Source organism: Plasmodium coatneyi, chromosome 5, assembly GCF_001680005.1.
Source record: "Plasmodium coatneyi strain Hackeri chromosome 5, complete sequence".
NCBI lineage: Eukaryota > Apicomplexa > Aconoidasida > Haemosporida > Plasmodiidae > Plasmodium > Plasmodium coatneyi.
In genome coordinates this window covers 945,553-966,148 of record NC_033560.1, presented here as the reverse complement: position 1 = coordinate 966,148, position 20,596 = coordinate 945,553, and the positions used below count along the sequence as shown (strand labels likewise).

General features: G+C 42.5%; 7 protein-coding genes across 7 annotated transcripts; 4 read left to right on the top strand and 3 right to left on the bottom strand.

Moving 5' to 3' along the window:
- Window positions 1-1,530: 1,530 nt before the first annotated feature.
- On the top strand, window positions 1,531-6,540 carry PCOAH_00011780 (Uncharacterized protein; the record flags this gene model as incomplete). The annotated part of the gene is made up of 1 exon (XM_020057987.1): window positions 1,531-6,540. One exon carries the CDS (start codon window positions 1,531-1,533, stop codon window positions 6,538-6,540), a length of 5,010 nt encoding a protein of 1,669 aa, XP_019913522.1.
- Window positions 6,541-6,588: 48 nt separating this feature from the next.
- On the bottom strand, window positions 6,589-7,737 carry PCOAH_00011770 (Uncharacterized protein; the record flags this gene model as incomplete). The annotated part of the gene is made up of 1 exon (XM_020057986.1): window positions 6,589-7,737. One exon carries the CDS (start codon window positions 7,735-7,737, stop codon window positions 6,589-6,591), a length of 1,149 nt encoding a protein of 382 aa, XP_019913514.1.
- A 960-nt stretch (window positions 7,738-8,697) lies between these two features.
- On the top strand, window positions 8,698-9,834 carry PCOAH_00011760 (ATPase ASNA1-like protein; the record flags this gene model as incomplete). The annotated part of the gene is made up of 1 exon (XM_020057985.1): window positions 8,698-9,834. One exon carries the CDS (start codon window positions 8,698-8,700, stop codon window positions 9,832-9,834), a length of 1,137 nt encoding a protein of 378 aa, XP_019913549.1.
- Window positions 9,835-10,388: 554 nt separating this feature from the next.
- PCOAH_00011750 (Uncharacterized protein) lies at window positions 10,389-12,807 on the bottom strand (the record flags this gene model as incomplete). The annotated part of the gene is made up of 11 exons (XM_020057984.1): window positions 10,389-10,448; window positions 10,597-10,677; window positions 10,863-10,938; window positions 11,076-11,142; window positions 11,301-11,426; window positions 11,622-11,676; window positions 11,781-11,854; window positions 12,065-12,164; window positions 12,272-12,354; window positions 12,497-12,572; window positions 12,778-12,807. The coding sequence occupies 11 exons, from the start codon at window positions 12,805-12,807 to the stop codon at window positions 10,389-10,391; spliced, it is 828 nt and encodes a 275-aa protein (XP_019913580.1).
- Window positions 12,808-15,175: 2,368 nt separating this feature from the next.
- PCOAH_00011740 (Uncharacterized protein) lies at window positions 15,176-15,736 on the top strand (the record flags this gene model as incomplete). Its single annotated transcript, XM_020057983.1, has 1 exon — window positions 15,176-15,736. The coding sequence occupies one exon, from the start codon at window positions 15,176-15,178 to the stop codon at window positions 15,734-15,736; it is 561 nt and encodes a 186-aa protein (XP_019913615.1).
- A 655-nt stretch (window positions 15,737-16,391) lies between these two features.
- Window positions 16,392-18,233, bottom strand: PCOAH_00011730 (Uncharacterized protein; the record flags this gene model as incomplete). Its single annotated transcript, XM_020057982.1, has 1 exon — window positions 16,392-18,233. One exon carries the CDS (start codon window positions 18,231-18,233, stop codon window positions 16,392-16,394), a length of 1,842 nt encoding a protein of 613 aa, XP_019913359.1.
- A 1,295-nt stretch (window positions 18,234-19,528) lies between these two features.
- Window positions 19,529-20,427, top strand: PCOAH_00011720 (Uncharacterized protein; the record flags this gene model as incomplete). Its single annotated transcript, XM_020057981.1, has 2 exons — window positions 19,529-19,615; window positions 19,726-20,427. The coding sequence occupies 2 exons, from the start codon at window positions 19,529-19,531 to the stop codon at window positions 20,425-20,427; spliced, it is 789 nt and encodes a 262-aa protein (XP_019913396.1).
- Between the last annotated feature and the right edge of the window lie 169 nt (window positions 20,428-20,596).

Below are 20,596 nucleotides of genomic sequence, written 5' to 3'. Positions count from 1 at the left end.
CCTAATGGGAACCCTCCCAGTTGTTCGTTACAACGGGGGCACAAAAATGTAGTCGAGAAGGAGAGACGCCCCTGCTTGTGTGCAATCAAACCGATAAAGAAGAGACCCCTAGTATGGCGCACTCATTCTAAATTGAACCCGCCTGGAAACCTCGAAAGAATTATCCTGTAGGTGTAGAGTGTCTCTTACTAGATATGTACCATTTATTTTCCCCTTCTCTTGTGGGGTGCTGTCATTTACCCTAATGGACCAGTTAAGCCCCCTTCAAAAGGATAACTCGCACTGTAGAAATGAAGCAAGTCCACATAACTTCTTCTCCTCTCTCCCGAATCAGGGACGTCCATCAAGGGGTGACGATACATCCGTGTAGAAAACACTAAAATGTTCATATCTTTATGATTGAAATAAATTATAAAAAAAAAATGACCCCAGGGAAAGACGCCAAATGGGTAGATAACGAAGAGAAAGGAGGGTGTACCGTCTGGTAGGGCTAATTCGAAATACATTTTAAGCGAATGGGCTTCTCCTTTTGGAAATATTAACATTTAGAAAAATTGAAACATTCGTTTTTCCTGGGTCCTCATTGAGGTCCAAAAAATGTGTAAAAGGGTGAGGCAGAGACAAAACTGGCACTACACTACGCATTGGGAATGTAAACTTTGGAAAAAAAAAAAAAAAAAAAAATATTCTCTGTACACATTTTAAAGGCTTCATTTTGTTTCCTTCCTGCGGGGGAGAATTCATTTGTCTTCATTTTTTTTTTCTTTTTTTTTGTGTATTCTCCTTCGCGCGTTTGTCGGACCTCCATTGTTAGTGTAATGGTGTGGTGCATCAATCATGCAGAAAGACTCCCCTGCATGTGCGTGAGCCTACCCTGGGGGCACTCTCCTTCGATGCTTTCCACGTGCTCTCGCACAATGCATTTTTTTTTTTTTTTTTTTTGGCTCTCCCCCTTGCAGTAACTCTCTGTATGCTCAGGAGGGAAAACGACCATGTCCACACAACCTTTCCCCCCACAGAGGACCTGTTATTTTCCTCCAATTAACTGTCTTCTGCAGGGAGAAAGGACTTGCAAAAGGACTGGCCCGAAGGTGCCACACAGGCGAAATGCGCGTAAAGGAAAAAGAGAAGGATACGTGCAAATATGCATTTGGTATGCACTAAATTGGGGGAAATTAAAAAAAATAAATATATACATCCAGGATGTGCAATGATTTTTTTTTTTGTATGCTCATCCCAAACAGTGTGTTCTCCGAAATTTTCTCCAAAAAGAAAAAAAAAAAAAAAATACACAAAATTAGCGCATAATTTGAATACTATAGGTTATACCCCTGGGAGCAGTTCGAAGTGCTCATTCGTTAGTTTCCTTATCGAAAATGTAAATTTTATTGTTCATCATCATTTGTTTTTTTTTTTTTTTTAAAGCAGCCCATGAGGTATCACTCTCTTTTCATATCCTGACGTACCGTTCAGCTAAAACGAGTGGGTGGGAAAAGCATGCCAAAAAATATTTACACACCCGCTGCACGGATGGAGATGCAGGATATCAAGGGAGAATCCATGAGGAGTGAACCCCCCAGGGGAGATGTCCCCACGAAGACAAACAACGATAGGAGGAGGAAAAAAAAAGAAGAAATATGCACAAACAAAATTACTAACTTCTTTAAAATTGTGAAGAGTGGCGAAGCGGCCAAAATGCTTCAGACACCGAACCCCCCCAACGGTGAGAACAACCCACATGCCGACGGACGTCCATCGGGCATACCTACAACCATAAGTATAACATCCCTACCAGGAATTTCCCAAGTGAAGGAAAAGATGCACCAGACTTGGGACAAAAATGTGTTACTCACTGGTGTAGATGCAGGAGGAGAGGGGACAAGCCAAATGGAATATCCCCCAAAGAAGGGGAACCCATTTTGTGCTTCACCAGGAGTAGAAAATGAAGTGACAAACAAGATGAACCGCACGAATATTAAGCCGTCTGCGAAGATTTGTGGAATTGCCAATGTGAAGTCCACTTTGTCGAGGGACGTGAGTAGGGTGCCCACCGTTGGCACGACGTTAAGGAGGAAGGAGGGGGAGAACGTGAAAACTGAGGGTGAAGAAAAGCGGCGTGACGAAATTACCCCTGATTGGAAACACCCCCATGGAGAATCCCAAGACGAGGGGAACAAAACAAAAAGGGGACTCAAAAGAAAGAAAAATGAATCGGATGACCAGCATAACGCGGATGTTGCGGGTGCTGTGGATGCTGTGGATTCTGTTCCTGGGCGGGATCAGTCGAAGGGACCCCGCGTAGACCTTCCTTCCATATCACCCACAGAAGGGAATAACATTGAAAATGTTTCCTCAGAGCCAAATGGGGGAGATGGAAAAGAGGAAAATATTCTGCGCTCCTCCTTCCCCCCTGAAAAATGCGCAAAGTTAGTGAAGTCGAGGAAAATCTCCCTCGTCAATTTTTTCGGCAATAACATTGAAATAACTGTGAATGGGAATGTGAATGAGGACAGTGCTTCCGAGGGTAGGTTCAGCAGTGCGGATAGCGATGGGAGTGCGTCTAACTTTGGCTGCACCGGGAGATCCAATGGCAGGTGTGGTGCGAAAGGGGAAACTGGTGGTGGTATACTTAAACGTGACACTGGTGAAGGTACACCCAAACGCGGCGCCGGCGTAGACGAAGGAGACACCCTCAGTGCAATGAACCGATCGTACAAGAGAAATTCCATTTCGGATGGAGAAAGGTACAGCAAAAATGATGGTGCACTCTATGGGGAGAGAAAAAAAAGGGAAAGGTATAGCCCCGATGGGGGTGACGGAGGGGAAGAAGGGGATCAAACCTGTGATGACTTATCCCAAAAGGAACATACGAACAGCCCCGTAACGCCAGGAAGGAGAAATTATGTAAAGGAAAACAAACGAGTGTTAAAATCAGACAATGAATTCGAAATGGAACGAGCCAAAACGAAAAGGGTTCGGATTGGGAGAGTCAGTTGTGTAGGAGTAGGTGCACACACGAGCATTGGCATTGACATGGACACAGACGCCGAATCGGATGCCAACACAGAGGGGGGACGTAAGAACTCTTCCAACAGGGCTGGCAGAAAGACGTGTCTGAACGTTGGCTTCTTTAGTGGGTTTTCCAGAAAGGCAAGTAAAAGCTGCGTAGTGGGTGTAAGTGGCGGGGACAATGACGAAAACAATAAGGATGATGATGATGATGGCAACGATAATGACAATGACGATGAGGAGGATAACCATGACGATTGCGATGACCCCTCTGGCGAATCGGACTTCCCCCCCACGGTGCACCCGGATGGCGCGTGGGCGAACCACGCAAAGGAGGCACAAAAAAGGACGGGAAAAGACCACCCATTTGGGAACCCCTTCCAAACGAACCTCCACCAACTGAAAAATAACGTTCAAGATAAATTAACCTCCATAAAAAATAACTTCATGATAAATGATGACGTAAGTGATATCTTAAATGAGAAGAGGAGGATTAAAATTCTTCGAGTTTTAAACAAGTACTATTTTGACAGGGAGTACAACAACCACGTGGAGGTTCAGGAGGGAAGGGAAGGTCCCCAGAGGGACGTCACACAGAAGGACGTCACGCAGAAGGGTGCCACGGGAAAATGTTCCACCGCAAATTGCTCCTTCGAGAAAGGCATCTCCCCATGCAAGCTGTTGAGAGACCACTCGAACAAACCGTTTACCTTTTTCATCTCTGGGAAGTTCACCCTCTTTAGTAACTTCGCACTGGTGAATAAGGTGAAAGATGCAGGATACGGGATCACGAACAACCTACGGAGAAGCAACGCATTAATCATTGGACACGGTTTAAGTGAGGACTTTGTAAAAAAAATGGCCAACTTTAAAGGTCCCATTTTTGACGAAGAGGCTATTCTAGAGCACCTAAATGTAGACGTAAAGAAACGCATTGATCTGTTTGCCCCGATAAATAGAAATAACGCAAAACGGTACAAGTTTCTAATTAACCAGACTAATATAGATAGTGCACCGACCAAGTCGATTGAGAGAAAGGTGCTTCAGTTTTGCAGAGTCATACGGAAGAGCTTGTCTGAAATGTTGGAGGCTTCTCATTCTCAGTATAAGAGTGTGTTAAATTCCAATTTGACGAAACGGTTAAGTGACTTTTTTTTGTTTTTGCATTTATCCAGGGGGAAGTTCCACCCCGACGTAAACTCCCTGCTGTATTGCTACAGAAGGAGGTACCACGAGTTGATGCTCTCACTGCGCAAAGACGGGGAGACTTCAGAATTTGTGCTCTTCGTTAGAAACCTCTGCGAAGTTTTCTCCTCCTGCCACATCAGTAACGACTTGCTCACGTGCGATGCACGGGGGGAGTGCGTTTCTGGCGAAGAAACCATGTCCAAGAACCACCTGGACAGTGAAGCCAAGACCTCCCCGAGGGGCAGCCCCCACGCGGTGATGGATCCATCTGACAGTAGTAATTCAAAGGAAGACAGCCCAGAACGGAAGAAAAACGAAACTCACATTGAGGAGAAAACACTCCCCCCAGGAGACAATCACGATGATGATGATGCGTCCTCCCTGGAGTGCATTTCCGCGGAGGAGTACTTCGAGCAGACAGACCAGTCAGGCGAAATGTCCAATGAGGAAAAGGAACTGAACAATAATGACAGTGCGAATATATTAGATAGAAGCATAACGCGTAATATGAAAAAAAGTGAGAAGCTAAAAGAGGTGACCAATTTATGGAGAGTGTTCTTTCGGCCTAACAGTCTCTACGAAATTGCAGGGCATAAAAACGAAGCTTTAAAATTGTACAAAATTTTGAGGAAGTTCTTTCCAGAAGAGGGCGTAGAGAAACCCTCCAATGGGAAGTCAACCCCCAGGGGAAGATCAACCCCTAAGGGAAGGTCAACCCCGAAGGGTGGTGGTAACCAACGAAAGGATCCATTAGACATGTATCTAGAAAAGAGTAACATTATATTCCTAGTCTACCCCCCCAACTGTGGAGTAAGGAGATTGGTTGAACTCATCTGCTACGCCTGCGATTTATGCCCAATATATGAAAGCAAAGTGCAGAAGTATAAAAATATCAACTACTTTTTTAAATACACACATGGGTTAAAACCCATCTCTATTTATAACGCTAATAAGTTAGACAAGAACTCCCTTCAAGAATTGAGTGCTCGAAATGACGTGAACATTTGCATGTATGAAGACAAGAATTACGTCATGAATAGCTTATCCAGTTTTTCCTTTCCTCTGCTAGACAACATAAACCATGTGCTCATTAACTTTGGCGTTCCTTCTAGGGATGCTTTATTTTATAGATGCTTTGCTGTCTCTTCCTGTGTTATAAGAAATTTGAACAAAAAACTGTTTAGCGTACTTTTTGAGACGTGCAGGTTGAAGGACTTTTCCTACTCGATCGAGAGCGTCTACAGTAAGATGCACCTCCTAGCTTCCTACGTGAATTACGTGCAGCGGTGGGGAGATGCACCATCCCTTAGTGGTCAGAAGGCAGAGGAGAGGATAGCTGACCAAGCCCCCTTGAACTTCCCCAATGATGCGCTGCAGGAGTATATATCGGACCATCTCATGAATCGCTTCTTTATGAGCAACTATGACGAGGTGGAGCAGGCACTGAGGTCTGAACTTGGTGGCAAGTCAGATATCGCGTTAGGCGTCGCGTTAGGCATCACGTCAGGCGGTGCGTCTAACGCTGCGTTATGTACCCCCTCCTCTGGTGAACCCGCCGACCGACGCAGCCAGAACAGCACAATCCGCCTGAAGAAGGCAAAGATTATGAAGAGGCTAAACGAAGACTACTACTTCTTCCGAGAATTTGACGTGGAGGAAATACGTACTCTCGTCCTCGACTGTTATGACAAAATGCACATACAAAACGAAAAATTAAATTTCGACTTAACGGTAAAAAAAAATAGCAACCAACTAAATGAGAGGAGCGATTACTTATATATGGACGACAGGGCCAAGCGGCACAGACAGCGCATTCTCATAAAAGTCTTGGAGCTTTTTTTATACGCTTGCATTTTGGTAAAGTCAGATGACGTCAACATAAATTTGATTGCCGTCGATATGACGGTGTACTGGCGGAAGTACCTCTTCATGAGTCCGCCCTTCCGGCTGGCCTGGCGCCGCAGCGAAGGCGGAGGCAACGGTAGGGGGGATATACGAGACGGCAAGGGGGATGACAAAGGCGATGGTAAAGGGGATGGTAGACGAGGCAACCGTGTGGGCGAAAAAAACCTAGCGGAACGGCAAAAGAGCGAATGCATCATCCCCCAAACAGGCGGAAACAACATCGACTTCATTAACGAGACCAAGGTGAAGGACCACATGAAGGGGAAGATGGAAAAGTGCAACAAAATATTTTGCGAAAAGGTGAAGAAGTACCGGAGCCTGATGACCCACTTCGGGTGCCCCTTCAACTTCTCTTCCGCCAGCGTGGTGTACGACCTCCTTCATAACAGCAAGGTGGCCAACTTGGCCCCCCGCAGGCGTGGAGACGCCAAGTCGTAAAACCAATCTGTTAAACCAGTCTGTTATGCCAATCTGTTTTGCAAACCGCTATCCGTAGCTATCGTCACTTCCGCCACTAGCATCGTTTACGTCCGTTTGGTTGCTCGCCCCCTTCTGAAAGACCAGCGTGCACGTGTGGCCCATCTTGAAGCTCCTGAAGACCTTCCCCTTTGGGGTGAACATAACGTTTTTTGTCCAGCTCGGAGGACCCTTCGAGGAGGAAGACCCACAGGAGGAATTATTCATCATGCTAGGGACATACCTCAGTGACTTATAAATGAAATAGGAAGAAGAGAAGTCAATCTTCTCTACAAGGGATAAAGAAAACGTGTTGGAAAAGTCGCACGTTAAGTACTTATCGTTGAGGCGAAGGTGTAGGAAGCCACTCTCCTTAAGTAGGAGGGACCCATTTTTAAAAAGCCAATAAAGTATCCTGTTGAGTAAGAGGTATTCGGCCTTTTTGTAATACTTCAGAAAGATGTTCCTGTCGCTGTGGAGCTTCTCTCTTTGTATGTTCCATTTGGTTTGTATGAAGTCATCTGATGGGAGAACAAATGGGAAGTTAAAAATTATCACGTCAAATGTGTTGTGCAGAAAATGCTCTCCAATTTTTTCTACATCAACTTCGGGAACATAGATACCTCCACACGATTCTAAAATTTTTAAATTCTTCGAAAAAATGCTACCACAGTTTTTTAGCAACACATTTGGGCTCTCCATAGAAGTGGCTACTACTTGACATGGACGCAACTCCCTCTGCAGTAAAGTACTAAAAGATAGGTTCCCTTCTCCCACACATAAAATTTTTTTCTCCTTTTCGTAAATGACGTCTGCAATGATTAAATCGGAGTAGTCATTATTCTGTATGCAGTCGAACAGATACTCTTGGTACTTTCCTTTGATGTAATTTTCCTTCCCAATCGCTAACTCCTTTTTCAACCTGTTGTAATCTGCTTTTATAGACTCTATATATTTGTTTAAAATTTGCCTACTCACCAATTTGGTATGTAACCCGTCTTTTTCTTCCTTCTCAATGTGGTACTTGCCTATGTGTATTAATTTTTCAAACATCCCCGACTGCTTCTCCTGCTGGTGTATTTTGTGGGACACTCCCGTAAAATGGGATTTTCCTACCTTGGGGAGGAGTACTTTACGATTGCCCCTACTAATACACGTGGGGGAAAAGCGACTCATCATTTTTGGCACGTCCGTCACCGGGGGGATACATGCAAACGAGTTGGGGGTGCCCGGCGTAGCGGCCAAGGGGGCAACTCCTTAATGCATAACATATGGAAATCGTCGCCATTTTTATAGGAAACTGCGCTTCTACCCCCAGTATATTACAACTGACATTGCCAACAGGTAAGTATAACCGCTTCAAAGAGGTGGGGCAATTGCCTACCTGTTGATGGGGCCATTCACAAACGTGGGGTAGAGTTATTGCGTACCATTTTAATGTTCCGAGTGCGTGATCCGCCTTGCCGCATTTTTACCGCTTGTCACATTTCCGCTGCTATGAGCCCCCAATTGTGCGCAAAGAAGGAAAAAAAAAAAAAAAAAAATTCCCCACAGTGGTAATAATAAGATATGCACTGTTCGAGCGCGCCACGCGGAAAATAGCTATTCCTGTTCACCCCCTCACAATTTCAAAGAATGCCAATATGATGATGTCACACGAGACGACAACGTGAGCATACCTTTTGTAATAACGTACACTGAACCGCACATTGGGGATCTCCCAACGCGACGGAGATAGCGAGTGCAGCAAAATATGTCCATTCGAGGGGGCTTAAATTTAGCATCCATGCATGGGAAGCAACACGGAACAGTACATTCGTTGACTTGGTCCGTCCCTCCCCATTTGTTTTATGAATTTTATTTTACGTTACGTTATTTTATTATTTTTTTTTTGAATTATTTATTATTTCTTTGTGAGTTATTTTTGAATTTTTTTTTGATTTTTTTTAAAATTTCCCCTTTTTACCGCCACACTACTTTTGCATCTCCCCCCGTTTGGCAAGGAAGAAAGTCCCCCGGACCAGCGCCTGTCCTTGCGTTGTATTCCAGCAACCGTCACATCGGTTTAACGAGTTAACAAGGCAACACTGCCAGCACGGTGACAAGCCTCCCCACTTACAATATATACAACCTACCACGATGAGCGACGCGGACTCGCTGTCGTGTTCGCTGACCCTGGAGAGTGACGAATATGACGAGGAGGAGTATGACACGAATTTGAGCAAGTTGCTGGAAAATAAGACCCTGAACTGGATCTTCGTGGGGGGAAAGGGAGGGGTAGGAAAAACCACTACATCCTGCTCAATAGCGGTACAGCTAGCCAAAAGGAGGGAGTCCGTTCTGCTCCTCTCCACAGACCCAGCACACAACACAAGTGATGCCTTCAATCAGAAGTTTACCAATCAACCAACGCTTATCAACTCCTTCGATAATTTATACTGCATGGAAATAGACACCACCTACTCAGAAAACACAGCATTCAAGTTAAACAAAACGGAATTCTTCGACAGTATAATTCCGGAGTTGTTGCAAAGCTTTCCAGGAATTGATGAAGCGTTATGTTTCGCCGAGTTAATGCAATCCATAAAAAATATGAAGTATTCAGTTATCGTTTTTGATACTGCCCCGACGGGACATACTTTACGACTGTTGGCCTTTCCAGAGTTATTAAAAAAAGCATTAGGTTACCTGATCAGCTTGAGAGAAAAACTGAAAGGCACTTTAAATATGCTGAAAAGTTTTACAAATAATGAAGTGGAACTGGAAGGAATTTACGAAAAAATTAATCACCTGAATGCCATGTCCATTAGTATTCAGTCAAATTTTCAAAATCCATTAAAGACGACTTTTGTATGTGTCTGCATCCCTGAGTTTTTAAGTGTATACGAAACGGAACGGCTGATACAGGAACTGACTAAGAAAAATATTTCTTGTTACAACATTGTGGTGAACCAGGTGGTGTTTCCTCTAGACTGCATGGCGGTGAATGTGTCCCATTGTGAAAGTTTGCTTAAACAGATTAAGGATAAAAAAGTACAGGAATCATTTACTAGCCTTGTACAGAAAACCAAGGAACTCGAAGACGTTTATATATCGAGAAGAAAACTCCAGTCAAAATATCTCACGCAGATAAAAAATCTCTACGGGAATGACTTTCACATTGTCTGCATGCCCCAACTGAAGAGCGAAATACGGGGACTAGAAAACATCTCCAATTTTTCGGAAATGCTTTTGGAGTCGAAGGAGATTCCCATATACCGTTCAGAGGGGTCCTGAGCTACGGGGGGGAACACACACACCACCCTCATTCGTCAACTTGAGAGGTGTCACGATGGTTAAGAAGGGTTCCTCAACATTGCCAAGCAAAAATGGAAGAGGGAAGAAGTAAACCATGCAGGCCATTCGGTTAGCTTAAAAAATTAAAGATCCTGCGGTACACTGCAATCGTTATGTAATGATTAAAGTTGATAAGTCCGCCGCGCGCGTGCACATGTGCATATGTACGTACACACAACGTTGTATGGGAATACGTGCACTTATATAAATATATACGCTTACGTGAGTGCAGCTGCACTTGCACATGCTTGTGTGAAAGTTCTTTTTTTTTTTTTTTTGTGATGAAGGCGAAGCAGGTACAAAACTTCTTCGAATTCTCAGACACGTGAACACTTCACGAAAGCATCACTCTTTTACAAATACGAAAGAAATGACAAAAAAAAAAGTAGCAGCGTGGGGGTCAAGGACGTGCATACATACACGTTTGCGGTTTGAACAGATAAATGCCAATGTACGCCACATGTGTGTGAAAAAAATTAGACAACGGGGGAAACTTAGTCTGTGAGTCTCAGTAGGAGAACATTCGAGGCTTCAGCCACGTCTTGCTCGGGGCACTGCGAGAGGGGAAACGGTGGGGACACAACACAAAGTGTGCACATGTTGTCTACATGGTATACACATAGTGTTATGTAGTTGCATATGTACACATTTGTGTGCTCCTTCGGGGGAGTCCAAAAAAGAAATAACTCCGTCTCGTCTTACCTGTTGCAGATTTTTCAAACTTTTAATCGCGTTGGAGTTTTTAACGGCCTCCAAAAATTCGGGCACTTCGTCTCCATCATTCTGCTCAGGGGTGAGGAGGGAAAAAAGAGAAAAATTAGAATGGGCACATTTTATGAGTTTTTTTTTTTTTTTTTTTTTTTTGGCGTGCTCTTCCCACGCGCCCTATCTACGTGGAACCATCACAACCGCGAAATAAAAGTATAAATTTATATATATGTATATGGGTGTGCGCAGCCTGGCCCTACCAGTATAAAATCCTCCAAGTGGTAAATGGCCTCCAGTTGTGTGTACAACGGCTGGCTATCGTCGTACTTGCGGGGCCTGAGCGGGGAGGGGGAAAAGGGGAAAAAAAGGAATGAATGTATGGGTAAGCAAACATATGGATGTCGAGGCAGACGCTGCGTGTGTTGAACTGAACTGAAGACACCATTTGTCCCCTCGCTTCTCTCAGTCATTACATCTCAAGCAAATTCACGAGCTGGGTAATTCCTCCCAATTTTAAGAATTCTTTTTTATACTTCTTGTCTGCAAAAAGGGGGAATGAGGAGGAAATAGACAACTTTGCAGTGGAGCATTGGTACGGGGGAGTACATCCGAGGCAATTCCCTTGCGGTGCAGTTGGCCTCTCCGGGGAAATACCTACACCCACACACACACACACACACATGTTCAGTTGCACTCACCCAGAACGAAAATATTTCTACACGTCTGGGCGCAGGCCGCCTTCATGCCGTCAATGTTTGACTTCATCCCGCTGATCAGGTAAGGCAGGGCTCCATTCTCAAACATCGAAATGCAATTTTTCACATCTGCGGAGAGGGGGGGAAGTGTGAATGTGGAGAGTGAGAAACTAAGGGGGTGCGTAAAAATTCGTCGACGTGGGAATTAACCCTGCTGAGCCTTGTATATGGGACTTCTTCATGGCCGCCTTTTATTTTTCGGTCCCCAAGGGTTCACTCTCTACACTATGTATGTATATATATCTTTTTTTCCTGGCTTCTTACTGTCGACGGACAAAAAGGATAACGCCACGACGGCCGCGTGCACTCTGTCCAGTTCCTGTGTTGCAGAAAAAGAGAAGCAAAATGAAAGAAAAACGCCCAAATTGTATCTTTTGTTTACTTAAAAGGACGCAGCTTTTTCGACCCCTAAAATGTTATTACGTGAGATTTTAGCAGATTTATAAAAACGGGTATTCCGTCGGCTTCACGAATGGCGTCTTTGTAATGGGGTTCATCTTGGGAGGAGGGGCACAAAGGATAAGATGAATAGATGAAGAGGAGAGACAATCATGCGAAGGGTCTCGAATGAATCCAATTGGAACAACGTCTACGCGTGCTCCGCTCAAACTCATTATCACACACGTGCGCACAGATAATGTATCCATTTGGAAGTACAAAAAAAGGGGATACTTTGTAAATGTATTTTTCTCATTTATTTCTCGTACTTTCTTTACTAGCCAATATGGCCAACTGCGTCGCGGACAGTGCGCCTATCGTTTTAGGGTCAGCCGCCCAGGGGTGCATTCTATCTTCTAACTTTTCAATCTGCAGGGAAGGGGGGGGAGAAATATGTACTTAGATACGGACTTATATACGCGGAATTGCGCAATATGTGCACGCAGTGGTCCTTTCCCTTTTGGTGTTGCCCTCACCTCGCATGTGGATGAACACAAATTCACGAATTCTTGCACGTCATTCTCGTCATATGCCTTGTCGAACCGTAGAATGTCATTACCTAAAAAATTAGCGATATTTTTTTTGTTTTTTTTATTATGCGTAATGAAGGGCAAGTAATACGCCTACAGTGGACTTTCACGTGATGGAGTCCAAATAGAACAATTCTTGTAGATGAGCAACGCTCAAAAGGAAGAACTTACTTGTAAAGGATAACAATTTTCTTATTGTCTTTGACCCCTCTATTCCAAATTCTTGCAGCTTATTTTTGTAGAGCAGCTTAGGTGGGAAAAACGCGCACGTGTGTATGGATATGTAGATGAGTGTATATTCTCATGAATGTACGTTTATGCTCACGTATGTGTGCACTTGCACATTCGTGCGTACACCGCTGGTGAACGCGCTCTCAACACACTTGGGGGCAACCGTTCGAAGCGCCTTCATACAATTTAAATTGAGCAATTTTTATTTTTATTTTCCTTACATCTCTTCCTGCACAGCAATGATTTCCCATAATTTCTTTGGGGTTGTTAAAGGGCAAAATAATGTTTTAATTAAACCTAAAACATAATCACGTGTGCTGCTGCTACCTGACAATGGGTATGTTTTTTTTTTTTTTCCCCTTTTATTGGGTGTGTGTGTGGGAAGTGTCTATGTTCCCTTGGGTAATAAATTCAATTAAAAAAAAAAAACTCGAATTAAAAAATTTATATCACATTTAATTATAATTTTATGAGTAAATTCATTCTTTAGGGGTAAACATAAGAACTGTATATGTGTCAACTGTTGTTGCGTACATATATACGTAACATTTTTTTTCGTTTTTTTTTTTTTTTTTTTTTTGCGGTTTGGTAACGTTCACTGTAGATGTTTAAACAACATCCCCCTACGTGTAACAACAACTATTTTTTTTTCTTATTTTTGTGATTTCCAAAGCCCCCAAATTAAATTAAGTAAAATTAAGTAAAATTGGGCAAACTTGAACAATGTCCGCGCGAGGAGTGCCTGTTTTGTTAATTTATTTTTGAACAATTAACACAGTGGCCAACTTTGCACACTCCTAACACTTTCTGTGTTTTAGCCTTTTTCCTTTCGCAAAATTTTTTCCCGTTGTCGTGCAACTCTTGCGCAATTTTTCGGCAGTTTTCCAACAGTTTTCCCGCATTTTTTCAGAAGTTGTTTTCAATTTTTTTCAACTTTTCCTACAAAAATTCCCACAACCGTTGCCGCAGTTGACCCCGCAGTTGTGGGGGAACAACTGCGAAAACACTTTTTTCCGCGGGTGGGGTGCCACTTGCTTAACATGAATGTGCTCAGCGTACTTTTTTTCAAAGTACGCGGGGTGTGCCACGCAGCAAATTAAGTTTCGCAAAATAATCTAATTTTGCGCTGGTGGGGAGGGCGCGCGAGAACCATTTGCACACTCTTATGCTCTCAACTGGAAACTAACAATTTTGGCGCAGCACACGCGTGGTACATATATATATATATATGGGCACTCGAACTTAGGAACATTCGCGTATAAGTGCAAACGTAACTATACGTAACATAGCAACATCGTTTACACCTTTTTCCCTTCACTTCCCGACTGCGAAATGCTTGCAAAGTACACGCAATTTGTTGCTTATTTATCATGCGCCAACATGTTCTCTTGAAAATGTTTCCTCCCCTTCCCCTTTTTTTGCTTATACAATGTTGTGCAGCAGCAGTTTAGTTTAGCAAATTTCCTCTTTTCCGTTCGTGGAAAAGTTCGCTAAAATGAGTGCTACGATGTGTAAATATGAAGGTGGTCCTTTCCCAAGAGTGGGTCAATTTTCCAATTTCGCGCAAATATTTTGATCAAGTAGAAAAGCAGCTCTTTTTAGCTAGCTCGATACCAATTTTTTTTTTTTTTTTTTTCTCACATTTAACCAGCCGTGTTAATGCTTTTTTTTTTTTTTCTAAATAGCAATGTCAATGGGTGACTCACGTTCCATTTGGTCATCTGGCCATCGGGTCATCTGACCATTCGACCAATTTGTGCACCCCCCGTTAGAATTAAACCTTAACTATGATTCACAAAATAAATAAAAATCCTGAGAAAAAACAAAAGGACAGTGGGAAGCGTTAAATTGCTTTCCCTAACTTGGAAAAAACCACGACAAACTTGTAGACATTATGAACACGCTCAAACAGCGCAGAGGGCAAAAAACAGACAATTCGAAGGAGCTACAGTTTGACCGCGTCGTGTAGCAAAAATTAAGACGTAATAATGGTTAGCCAACAACGCATTTGCATAAAATGTATGAATGAAGAGGATTAAGCTATTTTCCCATCTCGAAAGAGTAGCTGAAATGTTGGTTGTTCAGGAAAAAATAACAAAATTGTTACCTAACCGTAAAAAAAAAAAAAAAAAAATCTAGCTATTTTCAAAAAAAGCCACCAACCTGTGTGCACACATATAAAAGCATACACCTTAGCTATTTTATTTAAGATTTAGGCTAAAAAAAAATATCACGTTCTATGCATAATTGCTTTACTCGCAAGCGAGTTCCCCTTTTTAACGTCATAACAAAACTATTCTTAACGATTAAAAAGCTTCTTTAAACGTTTTTCTTTTTTTCACTCTCTCACCATGTACGAAAAAAGGGCCCCTTTCAACGTAAGACACATTTACACTTATTTCATGGAGGGGAATCCAAACAAGGAGCGCCACGCAAAGACCACTTTGAATAAATAACCTTTTTAGTCTTTAAAGTGTGCACGTACATTTAAGGCTCAACAAAACTGCACCGTGTCGAAGGGGTGTTCTTCTGGTTGAAGCATGATATTTTCTCTCCCAGTTGGCCCCTCCCGTTTGCCTCCCCCGTTTTTTTCTCCAATTCACTTCCACCATTCTCACCATGCGATCTGTCCTGTTAAGTGGCCCATTCATCCCTGAAATTAACGTCGGGTACAACGTGAAGGCGAATGGGGTCAGCATTAACTTCTTAAAAGACCCCTTTTGCTTCAGGGACAAGACGATCCAAATCGTAAATTCTAAACGGAGTGAAAGGGTTCCCAGTGTAGGGGAACTTCCAAATGGTGAAAATGAAGAAACGGTGAACCCTGTGATATCCGTGGAAGCGACAGAATTGCATGGATGCGTTTATCAGGGTGGCCGAATAATTGGGGAAGCTGCGCCATATGAAGATGGCTTAGCATATGAGGATGACTTAACATATGAAGATGGCTTAAAATATGAAGGTAGATTGTCATATGAAGATGGTATATATGCGGATGGCTTACCACGCAAGAGCGATCGTTTCCCGCATGACGAATCTACCAACAAACCACAGGAAGTGGAGAAGGCCTCCCTCCATGACAACAAAATGAAGTATACTCTGAAAAGCGCAGAAAGGGAAAGGATCTTCCAAATGCCAAAGCTAGATATAAAAAAAAAATACACAGTCCAGACGAATTAATACACCTGCATAGATATAGCAGTTGAAAAATTAAATTACGTTTGTGGGGGGAGTGTCCCCTTTGATTGAAAAAATTGCCTTGTCTGCAAGCAAACGAAGTGACCAATTGTCTCATGTGCACAGGTACACACGAGAATGCATGGACACAGCCGTGATTAAAAAAAATTGGCGCACATTTGGGGAGGGAGGTACCTCAGCGTTTAAGAAATGGCACAACAAATTTTCATGCATGCTGTTAATACCCTTTTTTTTGGGAGAACAAAAAAAAAAAAAAAAAAAATGAGTGTACAGACAAACGAATAACGCGCCACGTTCGCGCTTCCCACACTTTGAACTCTCGTCAAAAAGGAAAGCGAGAACGTGGCAGTTTAGGGGGAATTAAAAATAGTTGTTTAATGGCTGAACAAAAAAAAGGGGGGTCACCCTGTTGGGAGGTAGTCCCACCCACCCATTTGCGCTTCCGAGGGGCTCATCATTTTTGCCTTTTTCGAAATGCGCGCTGCGTGTGCGTTTACCCATATAAGAATACGCCTTTGCGCAGCCTTCACCTGCTAAGCAGGTAAACAGATAAGCAGCTAAACAAACACCTGGTTGTGGAGATAGCTACCCTTTGCAATTTTGTCGATTCTCAAGGGGGGGTGTGCACCCTGATCGATCATGGCTCCATCGTATGCTTCGCCAAAAAGTCGGTTAACTTAAATGTCACTTCGTTGATTCTCTGCCGAAGGGGGAGAAGCGAATTTGTATCTTCCGTTGATATGAACAGAGCATTTTCTTTAATATCTTTCGGTAGGTTAATTTCATCCCAGGTAATTAAGTCCGCCTTTGTGACAACATCAATCCAAGGTCTGAAGGGGAACAACCCCCTGAGGTAGTAGCGAATGTCTACCTGTGATTTCATGGAAGAGAATTTATGGTCATCCTTTTTCAGAGGATCAAAAATATACATAACTGCTGATGGAATATTTTTTAATGAGGAAAGGGAGAGTTTTTCCATAAGGTTTCTTTTCTCTTCAGGTCGATTAATTAATCCAGGTAGGTCCATAATTTGGGTTGTAAATACATCATTTTCGTTGGTAAAGGAATAGTGACCTAAATTAAATTCCTTGGTGGTGAAATTATAATCAGCTACTTTAGACTTTGCATTGGTGACAGAATTGAGGATACTGCTCTTCCCTACATTTGTGCACCCTATGATGGAAATAGCTGGTTTGGTAATGTCTATATATTTAATTTTTCTAACACGTTTAATATACGAATTGTAAATATCTAGCCATTTCCTTCCTGACTGTAGGATGATATTCAGGTCTACAATAGCTTCATTCAATTTTGAGAAAATTTCTCTGCAAGTTTTTAGGTACTTCATTTGTCCTGCGTATGTTTTTCCCGTGAGAGTTATCAATTTTCGAACTTGTAAAATATTATTAAGGACGTCACTTAAAGAGTTAGATGCTTCTCCATCTTTGTAATAATTTGTTATTGCATTTTCATACAGGCTATACTGAAACGGGTGTAAATATTTCTTTAAATTTTTATGCACATTGTAGATGTTGTTTAATGGCCGGGAGAGCATCTTTGTGTATAGGTCCACCTTAATGCAGCATTCTTTGCAGATTCTTTTTTTCATGTGTTTTTCTTTATTTATATTGTTGTAAATGCTGGTGAGTTCTAACTTAATTTTGTCCTTTTTGGTGCCCTTATTAGACCTTGCATTTTTGGGCCTGCCTTCCTTATCCAAATCGACGTACGGTTCTGCGTTCACAGTTTTTTTGTCCACGTTTTTAATTAAATATAGGTTTCCCTTTTCGATAAACTTTAGGTACAACAGTGCGTCTTTAATTACCTTTATATTGTCCTTAAATTTGGGCAATTTCTGAAAGATGTTCGCAACATACGTTTTGACGTGAGCCTTTTTTTCCTTCTCTTTGAATATGCTGCTGTAATCTTGCGTGTCTTCGAATTTCATTCTTTGGATTCGATTCGGGTCATCTTTGACTAGCAGGTTGTTGTTTTGTTCCTTCACGTTGTCACTGCTGGGTTGGGGGGCCTCCCCATTGCCACTGTTAGCAACGTTTTCAGCGATGTTGTCATCCACGCTTTTGGCAGTGCTACTGGCAGCCTCGCTGGACGGATGTGTGTCCCCCCCACCAACACCTGACTCACTTTTATTCAATTTGAAATGCTCATAAATGCGGGAAAAACCGTAAAATTTTACGCTCTCCGTGGGGGTACTTTTGTCCGTTTTATTTTTATCGCTTTCTTTTTCTTCTTTCTCGTTCGTCATGCGCAAGGGGGCGTTCCATTTTTTCCTCCCCCCGCTTATTCCTTTTACACATTTTACGCGTTTTTCCTTTTTGAAATTGTGAGAAAACGAAGGGGCGTACTCCTTAACATAAAGCAGAGCGTTTCTATCGATTCGGTTTTGTCTGACAAGGGAAAAGGCTACGTGGTAACAAATGGTTGCTGCTATTAAGATGGCCTTGCATACGATTATCATCTTTTTTTTCTTTTTAAAATTATACACCCTTTTTCCGTTCCCTCACCAACGGTTTTTAATGCGATAAACTTTGCATTGGCCTCTGCCTCCCCCTTCCTGTTCACTCGTCCCCATAGCAGTAGATCCGTGAGCACGTCCGAAAATTCATGCGTGTGTATTCACACACAGCAGTGTATATCACATGTTAAGGGAAAACCGGATGTTACATTATGCGGTCTTAACGGTCACCCTTTTTGAATTTCCCATTTTTTTTTTTTCTTTTCGCCCCACCCTTTTCCCCGCTGATTTACATAACTACACTGCCAAAGTGTAGTGAGAGATTTACATGCATATATGTATAACTTCGGGGGGGAAGAAAGAAAAACATGCTGGACGACTTTTCATTCGAGCGAAGAAATACATCTCCTTACGGCAGCAGTGAAAAGCATCTAATTAACTGCGCCAATCACATGTGGTTCCTCACGCGTCGTGGTTTCTCCATTTGGAGAGGTAAACCTGAGGATGGCAATTTGGAGGTATAGCAAATATGGAACTATCAACATGGAGATATCAATTTGGAGATAGCAATTTAAGAATTGCCGCTTGTCGGTTGGGCCTGCTGGAAAAAGCGCATACCGTTGCGTACGTACACGCCAATTTTTCGCGCAGATTTTTTTTTTTTTTTTTTTTTTATGCATTCATATGATCTGAAAAATGGACCAACAATTTTGCATTCGTCTGAGTATTTTTTGTCGCGCGTCCGTTTGTTAATTAACCCACTTGTTCGTTCATTCGTTTGTTTGTTTTTTTTCTCCTTTTTCAGGTTTTTTGCGTTTTTCGTTCTTTTCATCTTTTTTCCTTTTTTTCGCCTTTTTTTTTTTTTTTTTTTTTTGCGCCTTTCCCCCTTTGGTCACCTCGCAAGGCACAATTGTGTGTAAAACAGAAACCCCCAATTGAACATTTGGACGCCAAATTTAATTACAACTTTGAGGGGGCGGAACAAGCGAAGGGAAGCAATAAAATGGACCCTCAAGTGTACTAACGTTTGAGGGATTAACATGGTACATGAGTACACCCACCGTGTGTTCGAACTATTTCCGTGACTTTGAGCCATCCTGGGGTGTGAAAATATTCCATTTGAGCAAGAAAAATTACGTAAAATAATGCCAAGCAGGGCAATCTGGGGAAATAGACCAAACAGAGGGAAAATCCCAGACAAGCCAGCAAGATAGCAAACCAGTAAACCATAACAATTTTCCTTTTTCTGTTTTACGTTTTCCTCCCCCACTGCCCCCTTCCCGCGTCACCCAAACAGCATGGGAAACACCGTTCCGTATAACTGCTACGAGCGGTGGGGGAAGAGAACCCCGGATGGGCCCCTCTTAAACTATGATCCGCAGACGGTAAGCAGGCGCACGCACGGTTCTGTGCTCCCCCTATTGGTTCATGTTACGCGGAATGTTCCTACTAATTTTGTGTCCATTGTGTCACTTTTTTTTTTTTTTTTTGCTAGGCAAACAACGGATCGCTAGCAACTTTGCTGGAAAACTTTAACTACGAATCGATCGAAGAGGCATACAACGGAAGTGGCAAAAAGGGTCACGCATCCAACCAGGGTTACCACGGAGGGGGAAACCCCAACAGCAACTTCAACATGAATAATAGAAGCTACAACAATAGCTCGAACATTAACAATAATGGGAACTATAACAACACAAATCACATAAACCCCAAGGGAATGAGAAATGCGAGGAGGAGACCGACGTATTCACCAACGGCGAGGAAAATAAAACTGGAAACAGAAGAAGAGGAAGAGGAGGAGAAATTATCAACAGAAAATTCAGATGAAAACATTTCAGCCAAAGATATAAAAGAAGAAAAAATAAAACAGTACAGAAAAACGTTAACAAAAGTTGTAAAAATAAAGACAGCGATTTTTCACGAAACTGTTAAAGTTACTTGCTCAAAGGATGGAAAGATGTTGGAGTGGTACAAGGGAAAGGCAGAAGGAGATGAGAAGAAAAAACCGATTGGATCATTTTCTCTAAATAAAATAACTTCAGTACGAACCAAAGTAGACAACCTCAAGTCGCTAGAAATAGCAGTGAGTAGCGTTAATATAAGTACTTATTTGTTTATTTTCAAAACCAGAGAAGAGAGGGAAAGCTGGCAGAATAACTTAGAGTCCTTTAGGAAAATTATGAGCATGAAGTAAAGCACGCGGAGCAGTGGCGCTCTCGGCGGCGCATCCAAGAGGGGGGGACCATCAAAGTGGAAACACTCTCACAAGGGTAAAAATAAGGAACTAGAAATAGCTAGCTAGATGGATAACTCCCCCCAATTTGGTTTTAACTCCTTTTTTCATTTTAATTAGAATAATTTTG